Below are 23,372 nucleotides of genomic sequence, written 5' to 3'. Positions count from 1 at the left end.
AAGAGGATCACTGCTTGCTAAGAGGGAAAAAAGTGAAAGATAAGAGCATGAAAGGAAAACCAAGCAAAGGCATCTCTGTTCGCTCTTGTCAAAAATGCAAGAGAGGTTTTTAAAAGCTCATCCTGAAAACTCTTCAACTTTCTGTCACACATGAACACACATACATATATAGGAAGGACACCACTAGGACATGAAGGGGGTACAGAGGACAGGAGGTGACCAGTAGAATGTACTTGCTGCCATCTCCTGAGCATTAATCAATTACTGAACTAATATTGCTCCCACTTATGGATCTGCTCTGCGTCTCCCCTTCAATGTTCAACTGTTTTGCTTCCTGAGGGGACATAATTAATTTTTCATATCCTCCTGCAACTTTGGCATTTCAGTCACAGCACTCTTCTGTAGGGCTGCTCCACAGCTGGGTGTCACTCAATGCTCTGGTTTTTACTTGCCTCTATGTCACTCAGTTCGGTGCATAGAAATGCCATACATGATTTACTGTATGTGATTTCTACTATCTGATTTTGCTGCAGCAACAGGTCCATTCAGATTTTTAGCAGTCGTTTGACTGACAGCAACACTGTTCCTATTAGAAACAGGGGAATTTTTTCAGTTGTGTGATGGTTTTGATTAAATTAAAGTTGCTTTAAAGCCAAAGTTATTATGTTTTGAGTGATTCTGATCCTGATGTGCATAATGAGATTGTGGATCAGTTTTATGGATAAGGAGGCTGGGACTCCTCTGGCAGGAGTCTGGCAAAGCCACCCCACTATAGTGGTCTTTCAAAGCCAGAAATAAATTAGCTTGCACACATAATGTTTGGTGCAGTTTAAACACACACAGTTTAAACTGATGTGTTTCCAACACTGCCTCCTAGAATTTACATTCACACACAGCTAAACTGCAACAGCAAGTACATTTATACACTAGCTGAATTACATTTTCTCTAAACATAATGAGAAAATGTTGTTAATTAACATATTTGGCAAGTTGTAAAAATGTTGATGCTGCATATACGAGTGAAAAGTTCAGAGACAGTTTTTTCCCCCACCAAAATATCCAGTCTTTCATTGCACTATCCACTATAGTAATATTACATTGTGTATGGTTATATTGGGCTGGCAGCAAAATGTTACCTATAATCTTGACTAAACAACCAGCCTGAGGCCACATGAATAAGAATTCAAAAGCTAAACTACTATTAAAGCCATCTGCTGATCATGGAAATGAAGTGAAGTATGAGGAAGCTGTAACCATGGTGACACATACAAAGTCTGGACACTCTTTCTCATATAAGAGAATGGAAAGATGTAACTGACTGGTACTGTAACTGGTAGTGTATGCCATTACTCCTTAAATGTATAATATATATACACAGTACAGTACTAGACAAAGGTTTGGACACAATTTTCAGAATTGAAATTGGAAGAAAAAAAAACAGAGAGAGAGAGAGAGAAACTTAGCTACACAATAACTACCCACTTATAAAACACTCCTTTGTGCATCCTGCTTCCACATTAGAGATGAGGTCCAGTTACTTGTTCTTTACATTACAGCTTTGTAAGCTCTTTGTTAAACCAGAGAATAGAAATCAACATCAAGCAGTCACTAAAACTGTCTGATGAATGAGTTAGCTGCCAGTCAATAAAATGTCATGTTTACACGTCTTGGTTTGTAATAAATCAGTGCTGGCAACAATTCACTTTTATTTATTTGATCTGGACCAACTGAATACAAGTACAGCAAGTAGTAGTCTTGGCGATACACATTATTGATATTGATTTTCCTATTTTCAATTTTTAAAAATGGGTTAGAAAAATGTACCAGAGCCTAAATTTCAGACAGCTGAAAAATCATACTCAGTTAGTCCACTAGTTTATACCTGGGCGTTGCTTTATTTTTAATAGCTGTCAGTTTAAATAGACTCTGATGCTCTTGTTTTCAGACTTACATCAGTGAAAACTGAACTTGCGCTGCAATCTGGCTGTGAGAGGCTAGTAGCAGATACTGGTAGGTTACAAGTGTGTCTCTTAAGCACAAACACAAGTGACACAAACACAGACTTTCTTTACCATCATGCCTCTGCATGGATCTCTCTTCTCACTCTCATAACCTTCATTAGAACCTGCATTACAATTCTTTAAAAAATCCAAAAAAATAATATAATAGTGTCATCTGACCTTTCTCCTTTCCTTGTTTCCTTTCTGGGTACTCACACTCACACTCACTCAAGTTTCTTGAGTGAGATACAGTAAAAAGACAGGAAAAACAGGATTGTTTCATCCTGTATGTTGTAGTGAGTATGTGGTACTAGATGTGTACTGTCTTCTCTTCTGTCCCTCTTGTTCTCAGTCACTTTATATCTTACACAAAAAAAATAATAAATTGGGGGAATTTAAATCAAAGTTAAAAATTTGATGTGTCTCAATTTGTTTCCGAGATAGCAGAAGTCTTTCTTTTTTTACAAGTGGCAACTTTATAGGCAGTGTTTCAGAGGTGACACAAAGCAATACCAAAGGGGTCAGAGCTGGGCAACTTCATTCACAGAGCCCAGCATAATGCAAAGTCAACAACTTTGTTTCATCCAGTACAAAGCAGCACAAATCCCACCAAAGAATCCATCTTTCATTCCTGCAAAAGTTGCAGGGTTTGAATGGGGAGAGGGAATGACAGGGACGAGAAGGCCTACTCAGTCATTCATCCTTCACTAGCCGATAGATCGAGACATTACGTCAGGAAAGGCTTAAAAAAGACACTTGAACAGGCTAAGTGAATTATGGATGAAGCAATGGCAAGACAGAGAAGGCTGAAATGTATGTTGAGAGTTATTTCAGAGTTGAGGCTTTCGTCAAAAGTTTCTTTTCCCCCCTCCTGTGTAAATCCTATTAAAGGGGTAGGTTAGCACAGATGAATTGGATAACCTTGTCCTCTTTGTCCAGGCTGTTTCACAGTGATAAAATATAGAAACTCTCAGAATTACTCCACACTACATTACACTGATATTGTATATATAGTAGAGCACTAGTCAAAGGTTTTGAAACACTTTCTCATTCAAGAGAATAGGAAGTACTGCATACACATGTGTACGTCATGTAATAAGTACTAACATGAGCATGGATGTTAAAGGATCATGCTTCATGATTTTTCTTTCCTATCTTAAACATTTTCCTTTTTTCCTGCAACAGTAGCCCTATTTGAAAAATTGATTAAACAAACAGACTTGTTACAAAAAAATGTCCAGTTTGTTCAAGAGCCCTTGCTCTCACTCTCACTCAGGAAGAATTTGTGGCATCTCAGAAATGTCACTTGCTGTTAAAATCGGGTTGCTGGTCGAGTTTGGGGTGGTGACTGTGGGAGGGGTTACCCTGCTTTGATGTAACCTGTGTAAGATAGAGAGAGAGAAGAGGAGGAGTAGGAGAGCAAGGATCTGAGCAGTAAGGGGTGAGGAGGGTGACTATAGGCGCAAAAAACAGAACAACTTCACCTGGCTGTGACACAAATACCAGGCAGCATCATTTTACTTTTTTTTTGTGTGACTAAAATAAATCACTTATTCAACCTTTATTTCAAACTTTTTGGGCAATCCCTAAGGAGTAATTATTTCCTGAAAATGCTTTAGACATTTAGGCATTAGGCATTGTTTACCTCAGTTCTTGGGTCAGTGTCCTCCCTCTGAATTTGGTATTTTCAATAATGCTGTATGAGTGCATGTCTCTGTGAATAAAACAGCACATGGTTTCAGTAACCAGGAGGAGTTGGGGTCAGTTGTTTCCCTGTGGTTGACTGCTCCACTCTCTCTATATTTACTGAAGGTAAAAGCCCTAATTGCATACTCAAATATGTAGCTGCCTATTTTTATGATGCAATTGCATGTTTTGAAGACTGCTGAGGCTGATTAACAGCAGGTTTGACTTATTTAACAGGGACAGCACGCATGAATAAACATTGTTGTAAATAGACTAAACTTAGCCAAAATGTTATTTTTCATCTGCAGTTCCTAAAAAGAATAGAGGAAGACCAATATACTGATGTACCTTGACAGGTGCAAAATTAAAACATGCAACACAGAAGGACATAATACAACAATTAAAGCAATGAAATGGGAAATATTAATGTTTACATCCACTGCACTGGAAAAGACAACATTGTGCTGGATTATTAGGCACTAATGAAACATGCAAAGCATGAGCAGACATACAAAGCAAATACACACACAAAATACATACCCTTGATGAAAGAAGACAAACTGGAAATATATGACAGCAGACAGCACAAATGGACTGTCAAGTTCAGTCAAGACTGTGAAATGAAGGCTTTTTATGAATGGATTCATTTCACATCAGTTTGTAAAAACCCTATAAGTGCTCTGGATCAGTATATGAAATATTATCAACAACTTGTTGGCTCTCGCTCTACAATTATATTCTCTGTAATAATTAGTTTAGAAAAAGTTTCAAAAGTAATTAAATAACTTTTAATATTAGTGGATCATTTGTATTCTTCCTCTCCAATATTGTGTTAATGTCATTAGCTTTGATTGATCAAAAGTGATTTTAGAGCATAAGTTCTGCTTTATGTTGTGCCATTACAGCTCTTCACAGTTCATGTTCATTGTAAAGCACATTGTCCGTAATTTCTTCATTCTCCCTCTCTTTTTTTTTTTTTTACACAAAACACATTTCCATCTCACATGCTCATTCCAGACATTGATATTTTTTACTTTAACCATGAAGGTGAATGTGATATCAGAGCATCAATGACCTGATGGCTGACACAGAAAGGGGAAGCACCAGATCAAGGACCCATCCAGCTCTCACTGTCACCCCACCTGTCAGCTGATTCATCTCATTAATCAACATTTGCTCTATGCCCCCCTGGAGAACATGAGCCAAAAATCGCATGGAGAGCTATCAAACTCCACTATTTCTGTCCCTGTCGATAACAGGGCTCGCTTCACCGCATCCACTGACCTGATTTTAAAGTATATGCAGTTGGCTCCAGGGCCAGGGAATTTTTATCACCCTCCCTCCACAGTTAACCCTCCCAGGCCGACCACTATCGACATTTAAAATGGAATAATGCATACATAATGCTTTGGCACTGGTATTGCATTGGTGAACGTCCTATCCCACTACTGTCCATAGGGTGAGACAGATGAGTTTTTAAATTCACCCACTCTAAATCCAACTCATGGAGCGCCTGAGGCTGAATGTAGCTGCGCTCCATGTGCTCACTGTATGAACACTGGGAGTTTTATTCCATTTTCTGATAATTCAAAGAATTAGTTTGTTGGCTTGAGACATTTTTCTCGCCAGAGATATCCAGATTCTTTAGCCAATCTTCCTCATGATTTGAGAAACTGCTGAGGCCTCAGGGTGGAATATAATGCATTGGTTCTCAGTGTGATTCTGACCTTTAATATCATGTAATCTGCCAGGGTCCATAGGCAGCTGCAGCTATGTTTTAGACTACAACACTGGGTCAAGAAAAAAGCTGCTCCCACTTGTAGCTTAAGCTATTCCTCTTTCTTTTCAAACACTTACTGCAACATGTTGCCAGTTGTTTGGTAACATGTGAGCTGACGGATATGACACTAATCTGATCTTTTCAGCACTTGCTAAACAAAAGCCAATATGTTTTTGTTACATATTTCAATAACTATTATAACACTGGAAAAAAAGAAGCTTTGAGATGCTATTGTGCACAAAGCTGTGATTTCACTATGGTCTTCTTTTAGCTGCTAAAGAATGCTGCTGATGTGGTGTCACTGAAGCGAGAGGGAAACCAAGCGAGTTTGGCAATGTCCCGTTGGAGGGAGGATTAACATTACTGAGCTGCCTTTGTGTGTGTTCACAGTCTTGTGTTACGTAATGTTACTTGGACCAAGCTGCAGGACTGGTGACACTGCTCACACAGCAGGTGTGCTACACAAACATTAGATTGTCCACATGTACAATTGAAATACATAAACTCTCCTTTGTAGAGCTTTAAATGTGAAGCTATTGTAGATACAGTGTCAGGGGGTTTGACGGATGATTTTGTAGGATGTAACAAGTAGTGGGGTTTGACAGCACTATACTACATACAATACAATAGTGTTTTTAAAGTTTTGCTCTCACACCCCTCATCTCCCAATTACAAACATAGGGACGAAAAAATTACAACTACAGAAACTCACTGCCTCTTTGAGTCTAGCTGATGGGAATTCAAATAAATCAATAAAACCATTCATCCATTCCCTAAACCACTTATCATGGCCCAGCACACATTGGTTGAAAGGCAGGGTATAGCCCCAGTCTCTAAAACTATATAAACTGAAATAGACAGACATTCACCCATGTGCCCTGGGATTATTTCTATATTATCTAACATGTATTGGACTGACAGAAGAAACTGAATCACCTAAACAGACATACAGCCCTAAATCAATTAAAAATTATATCTAAATATTTTCAGACTGTGATTACATCCAGTTGAAATTAACTGCAGTTCACAGAGGAATGTGTGACCAACATTTCTTAACTGATCACATGACTCAGGTTGTGTGGGGAAACATGCAGCTAAATAGAACTAGAAATACCTCCTCGCAGTTGTATGTCTCTGCCAACCAGTCGAGTTGCACTTTACACCCATGTCTGTCCAGATTCATGTAATATTCATGGAGAAGACTTGGAATTTAATAAAAAGGTATTAAGGCTATTTTTTGGGTGAAACAGAAGATACCACTGTATTGATATGTATGATTCCAGTGAGAAAGATGCTGTCTTCACTTAGATAATATTTTTACAGAGGAGTACATGATCAACTGAAGCTCAATATTAGCAAAACCAACAAGCTTGTAATGGACTACCAGAAGAACAGGAGGCCCGCTGCCATGCTTCCTACAACAGATTTGAGTTGCTAGATATGAAAAATGTGACTTAGCTCATCCAACCACTGCCTTCATTTAGATAATCACCTCTCCAGTATTTCAGCACTGGCTCGTGACCCATTCATCGCAAGATCGTTTTCTCAGCTACAGGTGTAAGCAAATGTCCCTTACCCGCTCCGCTGTATTTGGAAAACTATTCATCTTGTTGTTATCTAGCTTGTTAATCATTGTCTTTGCCCTTGCCTCAGGTTTGTTGTTTTTTTCTGCTGTGTGACTTTTAGCATGTTCACTGAGAGTAACAAAAAACAGAGCCAATTTCCTTGTATGTGTTCACAAACGTGGCCAGTAAAGCTGTTTGTCATAGAGTCAGTGGATGGTGCTTCAGATATGTTGCTGCAAAGAAACTACAAATTCTAAAATGTGGATGTGTCACGTACATCTTCAACCCGGCAGCACACAAGATCAGTGTACCAGTTAATATCCGATCAAATGTGAAATATGGTCACAATAGTCCTTTCTGTTTCTGAGTTATCTCATTAAGTAATGACCAGAGAAGTGCAATAGATTGCACATTTGGTTAGCGTGCGCTTTGCGGGTGATCGACTAAGAATAACTGCGCAAATGACAACAGGTGCAGACAGCAGTATTTAAATGAGGGGTTTGGAGTATTTGTTACAAAGTCATTGTTGTTAGTAAAACCAAGAATATTCCACTCACTAAAAATATTAACACGGGTGGAAAAAGTCAGTTCTCTGCATATTCTGTCATTGTGCCTCCGCTTCCTCCTCACCACAGTGACAGCAGTCATCTGTGTGCAGCATGCAGCCGGTTAATACTTACCCTTCAAATGTATTATTTATAGACAGTTACCACCAGCAAAATTACCTTCAGTTTAGTAAATCGCAATGCATGTGCTAAATAGCATATTTGCATTTTCTCATCCCTGTATTTTGCACTCTGGGGTAAAAACGCCCCATATTGCATGTTCATTATGGCAAATGTACTAAATGGACAGCGCGTACTATCTTGCACATTTGAAAGATGCAAGTCTCAGTGCGCCATGTAAGTACATCAGCTTGCACATTTTTTTGCAGGTGATGTCAAGTTTACACACACAAACCTTTAGTAAATCAGGCCCCATGTATTTAAAAATGTGGTGGTTTTCGTCTGTTACAAAATTTCAACTTGGTTAATTCAATTAAAAAATACAGAACTTTGTATAAGAAACAATCTGAAGTCTGTGAAGGTAGATCACGAGAAGAGGGAGGATGAACTGCTGAACAGGGTGCCATTCACTAAATGTCTGTGAAACTGTCAGGGGGGAATGTTGACACTGTAAAGTTTTCTGTCAGCTCAGCATGACCTGCATCGTCCTCCATGCCTGTTTCCCAGGATCTGGTGACAGACAAAGCAATCAAAGTCACTTTCCTGCCTCCCTTTGCCTCATCTGCTCAAATCACCCATCTGTTGTCCTTCTGCACAGCCAAGGGCACTTCAATCATCATCTGACTGGTAAATGCTCGGAGTATGGATTTGTGATCTGCGTGAGAGAGTGTGTATGGATGGAGAGGTAAAACTGAAACTTAACTTGTATTATGTGATTATTCAGTGTATTTCCATGGTGTATTAGTGAAGTGCAGGGAACAACACTTCAGATTGAGCTGTAAAAAAGGGTGATACACTGTTGGGATGATTATATGAGTTTATATCATGCTATAAGATGAGTGTTGTGTAGTCAGTGTCAGGGATTTGTTGTTTCTGCTGGTGCTTTGTTGTAATAAAACTAAATGTTAAAAGTCTAAACTAAGGTGATTTAAATACAGATGTGATAATCATGATAAGTTATAGGTTTGAGACAACAAAGATGTTGATTACAGTATGCATGATTGCAATGGAAGCATCAGAACATATATGAGACTGGGTGGCTCAGATGTGTGTGAATGTGTTATGTGCAGATTAGAGTGTTTTTGTCCAACTGTTTTTGAAAATGTTTTGTACACAGATGAGGTCGCCAATTTTCCCAAACCCATAGAGGAGCCTGTAATCTCCAAAATTGTCGCTGCACATTATCAGCAACATAAGCATGAGCACATGGGCCACCTGAATGAAATCAATTTACAGGAAAGGGGTGTTTCATTTTAGAAAATCAGACATGATCCCGCCTGTGAAAAGCTGGCTTCATCATATCATGATTCACTGGAAGCCTAACGAGAGCCATGGCCCAAAGCAGTTTGTATAGCATAAAGGCTGCCTCTATTAGTACTGCTGTCACCGGGAGGGGGGGGGGCAGTTCAGCTCATAATAGTATTCATTTGCTAACAGGACTGGACGTCCTCAGCTAGCAGTGCAGCGAGGCCCAGAGTGGCGGCAGGATCAGCATCACTGCCACCAAATTCCAGGCACACTCTTACAGGATGACACTTAGAAAATGTAATTAAACACAAGGGGTTTCTCACAGTGGGTGCTGATCACAACAGGGTTTCATATCCAGCATTTAATACTGTCATTAGTTTTACTGACCAAGACGAACTGAAAACTCCAAGAAATCAGAAGTGTAAGCACAAGAGACTTCCTTGATGACTACAATTAGACACTAATTAATAATGTAGTTGCAAATAAGTAGAGAAATAATTCAATTAATTTCAAACATATTTTTTTAAAACGAAAAGCTAAAAATACAGTGATATAACATTTGTATATGTGGTATAGTCATATGACACATTTTGATACAATAATAAACACTGAGTGCTTTGTGATAAAGATGTATGACTTTACACATTTTCAGAATGTTTTTTGTATGTATGTATGCAATCAGTGACTGTACGTAAGAATTGAAACCACCCAGACAGCAAAGAATCAGATGATTAGATTCTGCTCAGTAGTGTGACAAGCAACTGATCAGACACTCTTTGAAAGAGAGAGAATATACATAAGAACGAGACCAAAAAAAAAGCACATAACCAAAGCAAACCTACATTACAGCTGCATATAATGTATTTTTGTACTTTCTATTAGGGTTGGGCAATATATTGATATTATATTGATATTGTGATATGAGACTAGATAATATAATTTTCTGACCTTACCAGACTGTTCTAGCTATTCTATTGTGTACCTTTTCCCCACTTAGTCATTATATCCTCATGACTGATGATTATTTATCAAAAATCACAGTGTGTAAATATTTTGTGAAAGCATCAACAGCCATCTCTACAATATTGTTGCAATATCGATATCAAGGTATTTGGTCTAAAATATCATGATATTTGATTTTGTCCATATCGCCCAGCCCTACTTTCTATTGTATTTGTCCCTACAAGCTGAAACAGAGATGTTTAAGATGCAAGACAAGTTTCCAAGAAGTCTGACATTTAACTGCACAGCAATCCAATTCATATATCCGCCAAAGACCAATTTTATTTGATTGTTGTTTCTTGGCAAGTTAATGTCAGACTCTAGTCATGATAAAACGTCATCAGTTCAGTCATGATGTGTCTGCCCTTAATTCCCTCTCATTGCATCACGTCCAGCCTTGGCTCCTTTCCGACTGCAAGGTTGCAAGGTGAACAACCGGCATCAAAGACAGACAGAGAGAGGGCATGGCTGAATGCCATTTCAACAGCTTCTCCTTTTACATCTCACAGACTCACTCCACACAATGGTCTCAATTCAGACCAAGGCCAAATGGGTTTCTACTAAATTTCAATGTTGATTTACCACAGAGCCAGTTCCACTTGGAGCTCCATTCACAGACCTTTGGGGATGCTTACATAATGAGCTGTAGATAAAAAGGTCTGCTTAATTTCATAGCGCGTCATACGACTGTATCTCAAAGCGATGCACTGCTCTCATAAAACAATGCCGTCAGTGTTACATACAACAAAAGTCTGCACCTGAGGTTGGATCATAATTGTACAATGCTGTCTTGACAGGTTTTCATGCATTCTCTCACATTTCATTCTCTGACTTAGCCATGTGAAACAGCAGATCACTCTTTTGGCTACCTGTGAAATCATTTGTGCAATAAAGAAAAATACGGCCACAAAACTAAATTTGATTAAGATACCAGGTAAGAATTTTCAACCAGAAGGCTTATCACATATATTCCTCTAGGCTGCTTTCTGAGTTCGTATTGGCTAAAACTGATTACAGCTCTCTGAAGTTATTATCAAGTACTTCACAAAAAAATCGAATTTGTTTGAAGAGATTGGGATGTCTGGGAAGGCTCAAGGACTCAGTCAAATTGTGTCTGTGACCTCCTCACATTTAATGAGTCAGCACTGACTCTGCTCCAACATTAGGGGCTACCTCTGTTCTCATAAACTCGTGCTCAACAGCTAAATCTTAATTTTTGGCAAGTATGTCCCGTTCAAGGTTTTTTTTTTTGGTCCCAATCCAGATCTGAGTCCTTTAAAATATTTTTTAGTATCTACCCATACTGAGTCAGATTCCATACTTATATTTATCTAAACTGAACACACTGAAATAACAGGTTTAGCCTACTAAATTTGGCCCCCAAAGCTACTCAACCTAAACACTGGTAGTCCTAACTATTAAGTTGATTATCACTGAGTGATTGAGAATGGGACTCCTGAAAATGTAGTGATGCTATTAGCTACAGAGAAGAAATTAGTCTGCTGGAGATGTGGCAACCACAGAAACACTCAATTCACCCACCATCAGACAGCAGTGTTACAGTGTGGAGTTTCTTCCCTCACAAATAGTCTGTGGCAGAGTACTACAGCTTGCAAAGAGCACACAACACCTCATCAACTGTTCATCTAGTTACTCACTGAATTAACTTTAAATAGCAATAGCTGATATAATTTGCCACTGGCTACTGGTTTGTCATTTCAACCTGTGAAAGCGACAGTCAGTGTGCAGTGAGAAACTGCGGTCTGAACGCTTTGTACATGGCTCTGTGCCAATGAGAAAGAGAGAGTTAGAGTTGAAGTCTAGCAAATCTGTGTACATTGCCAACCTCAGTGTCAGAACTCCAAATTATTTTTGACATTCTAACTATAAGACTTATATGCAGTGAAATGCTTACACTGTATGTTGTAATAAAGGAGAGCAGCTATGCCACATTTTGAAGCACCGTGGTGCAAAATCGGTGTGCTTTTTAAAGTGCTATATGAGTAACATAAACTTTAAACTTATAACTTATAGTAAGTGAAGTTTTGGTATTTGATTAGGTTTGTTTAGCCAATACCAGCTAAGATCCTTAGGATTGGCTAAGGACATCTGTAATGTGCACCCAGGCTAATTGTGTCTATTAAGTGACGGCCAACTTAGGCTGCCTTAACTTAATTTGCTGCCGTTGAGCTTATATTGATTAATTGATTAGTATGTTAAGCATGTTAAGCCAGTCAAATCAACAGCAGTAAAAAAGACCGGCTGCTGGTTGGTAGAGGACTCACCTTGACGTTGGCTTTGGTCTTGCTGCTGCTACTGGGGCTTGGATTGACATCTTCATTAACTCTATCCAAAAGCCAGAGGAGGAACTCCAGAGCATCATGCTGAGAGTTTCCCCGAAACTGAGAGCCGTACTTGGCCACTATGCTCTGGGGAGAGAAGAAACATCATAATTAACCCGTCACTTTGGGGGATTTCAAAAGTCATTAAATCCTGACAAAATTAAGTCATGATTACATGGGACATGGTAATTTGTAATTTTTAACTGAGAGCTGCTTTGGCATGAAGCACTCAGGAGACAGATGGGGGAAAAAAGCACAGATGTGTTTTTTTCTCTCTTACACATGTACAATCATTTAATAACATATGTCAGACATTATTTGGCTATAATAAGACCATGTAATTAAATAATTCATAATTATCTTTGGGGCTCTCTATGAAAACAGAATTTCACAGAAGAAAATCTGTGGCAGAGAGCACTTCAGTGGGTTCACTGTGGCAAATGTCGGCAGCAAATCAGGCTATCCCAGAATCAAAGAAAAAACACAGTTCACTCAAATATAACTTTAGTTTAGTTTAGTAGCTTTATTGTCATTATATTGAGGCTCAGACAACAATATAACGGTATTTAGATAGCACTCCCTGATCTACTTGGAGGTCATTTTGCCTGTTGCATTTTACCTTACCAGTACATCAATTTATCTTACACATTTACAGTAGTGTACCAACAATTTCACCATTTTGTTTAGTCAAATTAGTGAATCTGAGCCATTTATTTGAGTGAAATGTATTAAAATGTGTGTATGTGTGCAAATAGTGCATGTTTAAGCAAGGCAGGACTGAGACAAAACAAAAAATAAGTGTGTGTTGAATGAGTAACCATTCTTGATAACACTACGTCATTACAAAAAATAGGGATCTAGCAATAAGAACCACAACAACTATAATTACTTATACTAAATTATTAATTTTCTGTCAACTTCTGCCAACCAAAGTTGATAAAACTTAAAGTCAGGCCCTGACATATTATATTATTATTATTATTATATTAAATTGCACACTTATGTTCGGAAATGTGCCCTTTTCCAAGGACATTTCCAGTGGAGTTAGTATGATCTAGGTGAGTTGCAGGTTTAGTTTTACTTATTTGAGTAATACTAAGGACAATACCTTCAAAGAGATCAGAAGGAAGATTGTTCTAGTACTACAAAAAAATGGACAAACTGGAAACAAGTGAAATAACCCCATCCCATTGTTTTTATTTTTAAGTAAGATTTTACGACTGCACATTAAATAATGTGTCCAAATTGCTAAATTTGGCTGCATAAGATCATCAGTAAACAAAACCAGATACATCTATATCAGATGAGCCATATTTAAGAAATCATTCTCTAAATACATTCATAATACACCAACCAAAGGATGACTCATACAAAGAATATCCAATGACTGACAGGTGTTATCAGGAAAAAAAAAGACTAATTCAATTATGAGGAATAAGTTGTGAGTTTATGAGTCAGACAGAAAAAATGACAGGGAACACTAATGACAGCAATAACATTAGGTGGCTACTCCTCTGTCTCTCCATCTTTGTCCCTCCCTCTCTGTGTGTGACTGACAGGATCTAGGCTCGGCTCCACAACTCATTAAAAATCACTGCATCATACCTGCAGTATACCAGTATCTAAATATAAACACAAGAGGGAGGCCCCCCTCTACCTGGCGGAGACAGCCTGCTAATGAGCTTCATCACTATGAGGAAGCACTGACAAGGGATGGAGGGATGAGGGACAGATGGAGAGAGGGAGAAGAGGAACGGGGCTGTTGGGAGTTGCAACCGACCTACGACTTTTCTTCTGTCTCCCTATTTCCACAGTTGTGGCTGGCCCAAATGAAAAGTATGAAAACTGAGGCAGCACAGTTTCTCAAAGCTACCAGCAAAATAAGGATGATGAAAACACAAAGGACGAGAAAAGGCGTGTTGCCAAGGTTACGATCACCAAGCTGATTCTGGGAACAGAAACCTGATGACATCAAGAGGTTATGACTTCATGAAGACGAGCCGGGGGACTTCGCCGCTGGCCTTATCTCTGCTTTTTGTTCCCTTCATCACTTTCTCAGTGTTTGGGTGTGTGTGGGTGTGTATCACAGCTGGGGATAGTAGTTTCTTCTTATCTCTTTGATATCTGTTTACAGTGCTGTATTTCAGTGCATCTCTGGTGAAATCTGCCACACAGCCTTAAAGGCACTGTAAAGTGATTTCATAAGTGGCAAAGTTGTATTCCCAGGCATCCAGTCTTTTTTTTTTAAATTTGTTGTCTTGTAAAGGGGAGAATTGGAATGAAGAAAACAATGAGAGACTGAGCAGAGGCAGGTATGTTGATATATCGAGTTCCTCTGCAAACACTCGCAGTGTTCAGAGTTGACCTGAGCACAGCCCTGGTGGGATTGTAAGTGTTTGTTTAGCAAACACTTCAGAGCTAGTCAAGGAAAGGATAAAGGCAGGTGTAAGGGTCAACTTGAGAGCTTTTTGTAAGAACTATTGATCAGTCTAGACCAACAATCTGGTTCTCAGTCCGAACCTAATGGAGCCTGACCCAATGTGGTGGGTTAGGACAGCTTTTCTCTTAAATTCTCTCTCTCTTGAAGCAAGCTTTGTTCCATTTATTGATTTTATTCATCAGTGTTTTTCTCACTAATCTGAGACTTTCAAACAATGTTTGTAGTCTCGTAATGTTTCACAGCTGTTTACTTGAGCAAGGTTCAAGAAGCACATTTTGAACATGACAGAATTGAAGTCTGTGTCTTTTTTTTTTTAAATTAAAGTTTCAAGATGACACCTAAACCCAACCTGTAATTACTGAACTGGAAACTGAGGAAATCTGAATGATGTTATTCATCCACAGTGCCAATTAAATTTTCATTTTAAAGAGAATGTTTGGGAATGTAGAGTAGGACTCATGGGTCAAGTGATAGAACAAAAGACTCCCAGCTTCTTCTCTTTTTTTTTTTTTTTTTTTTTTTACAAACGCACAAAATAACAAAAAAGCATTACAGAAAGATAACAGAATGACAAAAGACAGCCATAGACCTGCGTAGTCTCCACAACAAAGGTCATGACCCCCCCAGTTATTTTTCGAAATCAGACAGTACTCTGAAAGCATCCTCTCCCCCCACTCACCCACGTCTGCTGTAGTGTCCTGTCTTGCTACCTTTGCTTCACCTCACACCATTACCCCCACATCCATCCTCCTATTCTGTAAACAATGACAGATCAGATCTCTGGCAGGGCAGGAATTCACTTTAAACACACATCACACAAATGGCTCTCCTCTCTCTCCCTAAAAAACCCATTTACACTACCACACCTCATCATGGTCCAGCCTGACAAACAAGCCTGGGTGGATTCCCCAGTGATGGACAGAGAGTTATACTGACAAATTACAGAGGTACTGCACACTTTGCATTTGTACACACACACACACACACACACACACACACACACACACACACACACACACACACACACACACACACACACACACACACACACACACACACACACACACACACACACACAGAGAGTATCCATTCCCCCCACAGGTGTGGCTGGAATGAGACTGGGTGGAATCTGTCATTACTGGCTGCTCTATTTGCTGTTTCATTTTTCAGCAGCTTTGTGTTGCTGGCTCACCTCTGCTGTCTAAACAGGCTGGACGCAGGGCACTCATCACTTACTGCCTCCACTTATACCAGTCTCTCTTTTCATTCATGCTGTTTCATCCATCCTTTTTTCTCTCTCTTTCACACACTCATACAACCTCATAGTCCTTTCTCTTTTCTCATTCTTTCTATTATCTCTCTTTTTCTTTCTTCTCTATTATATAAGAACCATTCCCTTTACTAATAGTTCCCAGCTGAGCTCCAGTCAGCCCAGCTACCGTTGAAGCGCACAAGCAGATGAGCCACTCTTAGCAGTGTAGCACCTCTCATCCTCCTCCTACCGTCCATACACTTCAGCCTGCTTCTTCCTCTGTCATCTGACGCCACACTGGATTCACCTCTAGAACAATGGAGAACAGGCAGGCATTCATCATGAAAAATCTAAATGCATCATCTCTGAAGCACACCTATATTTTCAGATTTTCTCTGAAAATGATAAAAGGCTGTGATAAAAGGTGCCAGCGAGTCAAGACTGAACAAAGCCTGCATGTCCACAGATGTCCCCAGTGTGGGTTTTACAGGCGATCAGTGAGAAATAAGAAGGGATGAGATGCAATGGAAATAATCGCCTCTGAATGGTTTACAGCTCAGGGAAGGCTCCTCTGGGTCTGCTGAAACTGAGAAATTGATCGCCTGAAGATCCACAGCTGATGCTGTAAATAAGCTACCATGTGCACTAACAAAGTCTAGGAGGTTGTGCCTGTCAAGGTGTTGAGAGCAGTTTTAACATGTAGCCTATGCCATTTCCATTCACTTCTCTTCTCACTGAGATATAGCAGGAGAGTCCTCCTACTAGACTCTTCCATTATTCGGTGATCGTGGTCTAGCACTCCGGGATAGTAAAGATTGATTTATTCCCATGACTTCCTACACTGCGTCATTGAGGCTTGGTACATAAATCATGGGAGGCATAATAATTTTCCCTGGTGGGAAAAAGTCTCATATTGTAGTGCTTACACAGATACAGCCCAGACAGACTTCTCCTTGTGTTTCTTTATTGGCTTTTGTCACAGCAGTGTAGGTATAATGGAGTGCGGCTCACTGAATCATGGGAATGCATGCTGCTTTCAAACAGCATATGGTGGCTCTGTTACAGTACTTGTAAATGGGCTAGCTTGCATTGAATAAGTGGGAGATGGAGTGGTTAAAGCATTATTACTTCCACACTCACTTCAAGAGCTGACATATAGACACCACTGTAAGCCTCTGACCCAATATAAAATACACTGATCTATCGTATGCTTGAAAGCCGAAAGATAACACCTCATTCTATTTGCTAAAATCTGTAACAACACCTGCTCCATTGAAAAATCCCTGTAATCAAATTGAAATGAAAGGCTACACTATGCAAATTGCACAATGTCCATGTGGTGTATATCCCCACTGCTATGTGTGTGAGTCTACATACTACGTATACATCTGAGCGCTGTGAGTGAGAATGAGAGTGGTCCTTGAAGGAGAGCAGAGACAAGAAAAGACAAACAAACCATCAGTCTGCCCTGCCTCACTGTCACACACTTCCTGCACTCCCAGAACAAACAAGACTACTTAAAACACCAGGCTTCACAGTTGAGCTCCTCTAGCCTTACAGAGCTGCATCCTGTCAAGCGTAAAAAGATGAATCCGGGCTCCTCTCTGAAACTTTGGAAAGTAGTTACTGTGTTGTTAAATCCTCTAGGTCAGGAGTGTGAAGTGGCAAAAAGTAAAATTGATGTAGACAAGTTTTAGACCAGCAATAAAAAGGACACTTCATCCCTCCAGATTTAATCAACATCAAACGTGCAGTGAACCAGTTATGGCAAAGTTTGAGAGGTTGAAATTGTGACCTTTAAATATAGCACCTCCATTGGGGTGATCTGTAAGCATATCTGCATTTGGAAGCACATTTTATAAATCTGACTCATTGTATAAGACTTTTTAAGGATTAAATGAGAGTGTAGAAGGTGGGCAGTTTTACAAATGAGATCTGATTATTGGCCAATAAGATAAAACTAATGTGAATATACAAACACAAAATAAATTTGGTTGGCTTTAAGTGTAAATTCAAGAGATTGGTGTACAAGCTGTGGTAATTTATCAGTTAATCAAGTCAGTTGACAGAAAATTAATCATACACAGTTTTGATAATTAATCACTCACCACTTCTTGAGCAAGACTCCAACCATTTTCTGTTTCTCCAATGTCATTACTTATTTTGCATTTATATGCATTAAATACAGTATTATTAGTGTGGGCGTTGGTACTTGTTGAAATAGTGATTCACAGGACTGATTTGGGTTTTTTTCACATTCAGCGCATATTTGATTAGATTTTGGCACAAACACTTATTGTGTGGTGGCTGAGTATGAATTTAAATGTATTTTGGTATTTTGAATGTTGGTCAGTATTGGACTATTACAGACACAGTACTTTGACTAGAACAAAACTTGTTTTTGAGCTGCAAATCACATTCCTCAAGAGGACGTAAGTCTCTACTGTATCTTTGCAAAAAAAAAAAAAAAAGCCTGAGATCATTCTGCTATTTAAAAAAAAAAACATTGTGACTCCTACTGAGAGGCTCACAACTCAGACTCACTCCTAATCCCGATCCCAAAAAAAACAAAATATGTTCGAGGAAGCACAGTAAGGGACCTTATTTCTGATAAAAGTTTTGTACTTTTTTCACTTCTTTGCCGGCCAGTGCCTCTCTCCAAGATTAGAAAAAATTGGAAATAACCATCTGTTGTCATAGTTATCTGTCCCTTGTGTGTGTGTGTGTGTGTGTGTGTGTGTGTGTGTGTGTGTGTGTGTGTGTGTGTGTGTGTGTGTGTGTGTGTGTGTGTGTGTGGACTGGGGGTGGGGGGGCTTCTAAAGATCACAGGAGGGATGATAGTTTTGTTTACTATAATGTCTCTCCCTCCCTCTTTCTCTTTCTCTCTCCCTCTGAGTGCACCCCATTGGAGGCATCTCAGCAGGGGGGACTCCTCCTTTTCCAGGCTGAATGCACTTGCTCCAGTAAACATCCTCTCTGCAGCTTCACCCTGGGATGAGCAGACAGACACAAATCGCTGTGTCAATGCGGAAGAGGGGGAGTGAAGGACATGCTTGCTTTTTATTGCATTCAATTATATTGAAAGGTATTTGATCAAAATAAAGGAAAATGTGCATACCTCTACTCAAACCCTGGGTAAACCCTTCAGATATTAAGTGCAAGGGCTAATATTCATTGTTCCCTGGTCCCAGAGAGTAAATACATGACATGAGTAAGCTTCTGCATATTTTTCATGATTTTTTTATTGTGTGCAAAACAAGTGTCCTGAAATCAAAATGGGTCAATGTCATCATGCACACACTGTAATTCATAGGATATAAATTCATTAATTACTAATCATTTCTTCATTCAAGGCCTTTTCATTATTCTAAAAATAGGCAGGCCCTTCTGTAAGTGAGGCTGTATGTGAATTTAAAAGTTTGAAATGTGCTTTGTGTGCAGGTGCTTAGCTTAAATGCAATAGTTTTCTAATATCTTATGTATTCCTTTGTATTAGTCACCATCTTTCCCTTACAGCTTTGGAACACACAACACTCCCATGTGCTTGTTATTAATTCATTACCAATGGGTGAAGAACAAAGTCGCATACAAAGTCACTGTCATGAAAATCAGCCCTTTCCATTATAAATGATACCCCACTCATACTGCCTCCCTGAGCATGAGGCTGTGTGATCATGTGTGTTTGTGCACAGGTTGCATACCGCCTCCCTTATAAGTTCCCCCAAGCTGTTGATGCAACAGAGCAGTCACCCCTCAGTAAGCTTACTGGTTGACTGTCATCCAATAAGCCCAGAGGGAAGGCTGGAGGCCCTGTAGTGCTAGCTCACAACAACAATTTCTGTGTATGTGAAGTTTGTGGCCACTTCTTGATTACATTTCTTTACATTTAAAAAGAGGATGCTATGATTGCAAGGTGCTCGTTACATTAGTTTAACATGCATTTCACAGGTGCTGTGAATAAGCCTGGAGTGCTTGATCCCCTCTCGCTACACATGACAGTCTTGGAATGCAGACAGACCACCTTGAGGTGCTGGATTGTTGAGCAGATGAATGAAGCAGAGACACTGCACCCTGCATGTAATCAGTAACCACATGGCATGCGCACACAAAAGTACCACTAGTTAAACAAACACTAATAAAATGTTGAAACTGTGAGGTAACCTGGTCAGGTGTTTTTTTATTATTACTGCTTCACATGAGTAATGTTTGACTCCTCCTCTGAAACACTGAGACATTTCAAGGAAATGGAAGGCAGAGCTTGACTATTGACCCTTAAAACCTATCCAATAAAGTGCTCACCTGATGTGTGTTCATTCAATATTTGTTTTGCCAATGTATACTTTGATAGTTTGTAATATTATAATCCTCTGTGTTGTGGTATAGAGTACAGGATGCTCAACATGATCGAGAGTCACTAATACTGTGTGCTGAAGTAAAAAAAAAAACTTTTTGACAAGCCGCCCACTGGAGAAACTCTAAGGGAGGAATGTGTATTATAATTATTCTAGCATGAAGATAATGACACAGGTTATCTCTTTATCCATGGCTGGGGTAACCACCAGGGAGCCCTGAAGCACAAATTCCCTGTAGAGACCCTATTGAGTAGCACTCCTATCCTTGAATACCTAGCCTCAAGTTTTCATGTACAGTATGAATTAGTTTGTGGTAATTTGCTTAAACCACCTCAATGCCCTGTGGTTTTGGTTTCATTGGGGTTCATTAGTAGTCTTAGTGAATTAGTAGTTCATTTGCAATTAATTAAAGAATCACAAAAAAAAACGTGGGGCTTAAAGAGGTCCATGTCTGCTTTGCCCAGCTGGTAATCCCTCCATCAAGTCACCTTGTTGGTAGACTGTACAAACCTAAGCTTAGCCGAAACAGCACAGTCCACTGAGGTAAAGGTGGACACAATCAACCCAACAAACCGGTAACATCAACATCAGTGCCCACTCTGTCCTCACCTTGAACTCCACGGAGAGCTGTGGTGTGTAGTCCAGCGTCCAGAGCGCTCGAACCAGCGAAGCCAGCTGCACAGTCACTTCTCCCCCGGCGATCCTTGGCTCCTGGCCTCTCACTTCCCCGTTCACCCTCCTGTGGCAAATATCCGACTTGTACTGCTCCAGCCCGAGATACTCAGCCAGCAGGTCCGTGTTGCTGAGGCACTGAACCACGGCGTTCATGAAACAGGTGTTGCCGTGGTTCTTTAGTCCCAGCACCCCGGGGGTCTTGTCGCCGTAGCACCACGAAAGTCTGTCTTTCACCGAGCCATGAGAGGACACCGTGGAGCTCTTCTTCACGGTTCCCTCCCTGGGGATGTGCGAACAGTCGCCTGTAGCGCTTTGCCCAAAACCGCCGTCGTCGTCCTCTGCGTCCGGCGGTTGCGCGTCGCCAAAGTGCGCCAAAGTGCCCAAAGTTTTAAGGATCCTTCCCATGAAATTCCCAAAAGATCGCAGCGATTTCCTTCTCATAAACCTCCCGGTTTTGTATTTCTTTTCTTTTCGCTTCGTCGTTTTGGGTTTCATGGGTTGTTTTCTTACCTTGCTTTCCTTGCGGGTATCCATGGCTCTATTACGTATTAGGACTGAGAGAAAATGAAACGGGCTGTGGAGTTGCACCTGTCTGCCAGGCTGTCTACCCCTCCTCCTCCTCTTTTCTCTCCACAAACCTTACCGCTGAGGTGGCACCGACTCGGTGCCAATAAGGCACATGATTACTGATATGATTCCCTTGACATCCCGGCAATTTCCAGTATGCGATTGTAACCCATCCGCGCGTTTTTATGGGTGAAGCTCTCTCCCCAGAAACTACAGAGATGAGCTGCTACTCTCTCTCCACATCACAGGTTCAATTACACTTCCTCATCGATGGCTCTCAGCGCTGGCGGTCTTTCACACTCTCTCACCACCGCTATTCCTTCCCCCCTCCCTCCCTCCTCTGTCTGTGTAGCTACAATGAACAAGTTCCTATTTGGAGGATCCTGTCTTAAGCCTGCCCCTCAGACATGAATTTAATTAACCTGGATTAGATATAGTTTATTACAATGAAAAGATAGATCAATGTGCAGGAACTGTTTGTTTTTTTACAGTCACACACTTATTGGGTCGGTAATGAACATAACACTTTACACCTCTTGTTTATTACACAGGGAGAGAAGGAACAAGGAAGTTGTATTCAGCAGGTGTCAAGGACTGCAGCCTTCAACTGCCCCCTGTAGGAACAATTACAACATCACCTGCCCTAAAATTTACAGAGGTCACATAACATCATGTGCATGTTTTGGATACTCAGCTATGGAGGCTGCAGGGTTAATATGTATGAGCTTAAAGCTTCACCTTAGTCTGATCACATATCTACACACCACTGTTCACACAGTTTTGAGAATAACCTGACATTTTCCATGCCTTTTCCTGATGCATCATTATCAGTGTTCAATAATGACATACATTTCCAAATGTATTTACTTGAACAATCCAAATCTGGGACTTTCAGATCACTGTTTTGGGCTAACAGGAAAAATGTCATTTTATTTATGTTGAATAGACAGCCTGTGTCCACATGTGTATTACAGTCCCTGCTGTCTTGATGTAGATGGCTACTGAGATATACTAGTCACATTTACCGCCATACAGTCTGCTTCCTTCTGTGATTGTGATACCTTCCTTATAACACACAAGCATATACAGACAGATGTTTCCTATAAATAACCCAACTACTGTCTCCACACACATGTATGGCTTTCAATGGGGAGCTGGCATCTTTTGTGCAATATTCAGATTCTAATCATCTGAAGCTTAATTTCACAGCTCACCAGTACTAAAGATTGGATTTAGCAGGCCAGATGTGCTGATTTATTGAAATAGATAGTCAGAGCCCCAGTCAATATTTCCATAATTTCCGCAACACTCTTATTCTCGCAAAAAATGCAAGAAATAAATGTCAGTCTGTGGGTTAATCTGTGATTTTATGTTTTATCGCCATGAAAAGGACTCATAGTTGCACAGCTGCTGTGTTCATAAACAGAACTGCAAAGGGCAAAAAGAGGGATGTTCTATTTTACTGAAACAAAGAAGTCATTTGCTGATGTGATTTATACTAAAGGTTTGTTATGTTACTGTTTTGGGGAAGCAGAGGTGAGCTATTGATTATTTAGATTGGCTTTTTTGAACAATACTGAGGAGAACGGATTCAGATCACACAGTCAAGGAGGCTGTCTGCTTTACACTCCCTCCCTCTTTAACCAGAATCCTTCAGGGAATTGCTGTTGCTAGATTAGCTGACAGCAGCCGTGTGCTTAAGCGGCCAAGAATCTGGGCCTCCTTCTTGTCTCTACGG

General features: G+C 40.0%; 2 protein-coding genes across 2 annotated transcripts in view; both read right to left on the bottom strand.

The window, feature by feature from the left end:
• Nucleotides 1–21,601, bottom strand: part of usp43a (ubiquitin specific peptidase 43a) — a 104,597-nt gene extending 82,996 nt beyond the window's left edge. Inside the window, exons 1-2 of the mRNA XM_062431112.1 lie at nt 21,002–21,601; nt 12,292–12,435 (exon numbers count right to left, since the gene is read on the bottom strand). Of these exons, the coding sequence (XP_062287096.1) occupies nt 12,292–12,435; nt 21,002–21,601 (744 nt within the window). The remainder of the gene's footprint in view (nt 1–12,291; nt 12,436–21,001) is intronic.
• Nucleotides 1–23,372, bottom strand: part of zgc:174863 (uncharacterized protein LOC100136852 homolog) — a 304,874-nt gene that overhangs the window by 188,883 nt on the left and 92,619 nt on the right. The window lies entirely within an intron of this gene.

Source organism: Scomber scombrus, chromosome 2, assembly GCF_963691925.1.
Source record: "Scomber scombrus chromosome 2, fScoSco1.1, whole genome shotgun sequence".
In the NCBI taxonomy this organism is placed as follows: domain Eukaryota; kingdom Metazoa; phylum Chordata; class Actinopteri; order Scombriformes; family Scombridae; genus Scomber; species Scomber scombrus.
Note: the sequence above shows the minus strand (reverse complement) of the source record. Positions and strands in the feature narration are given on the sequence as shown.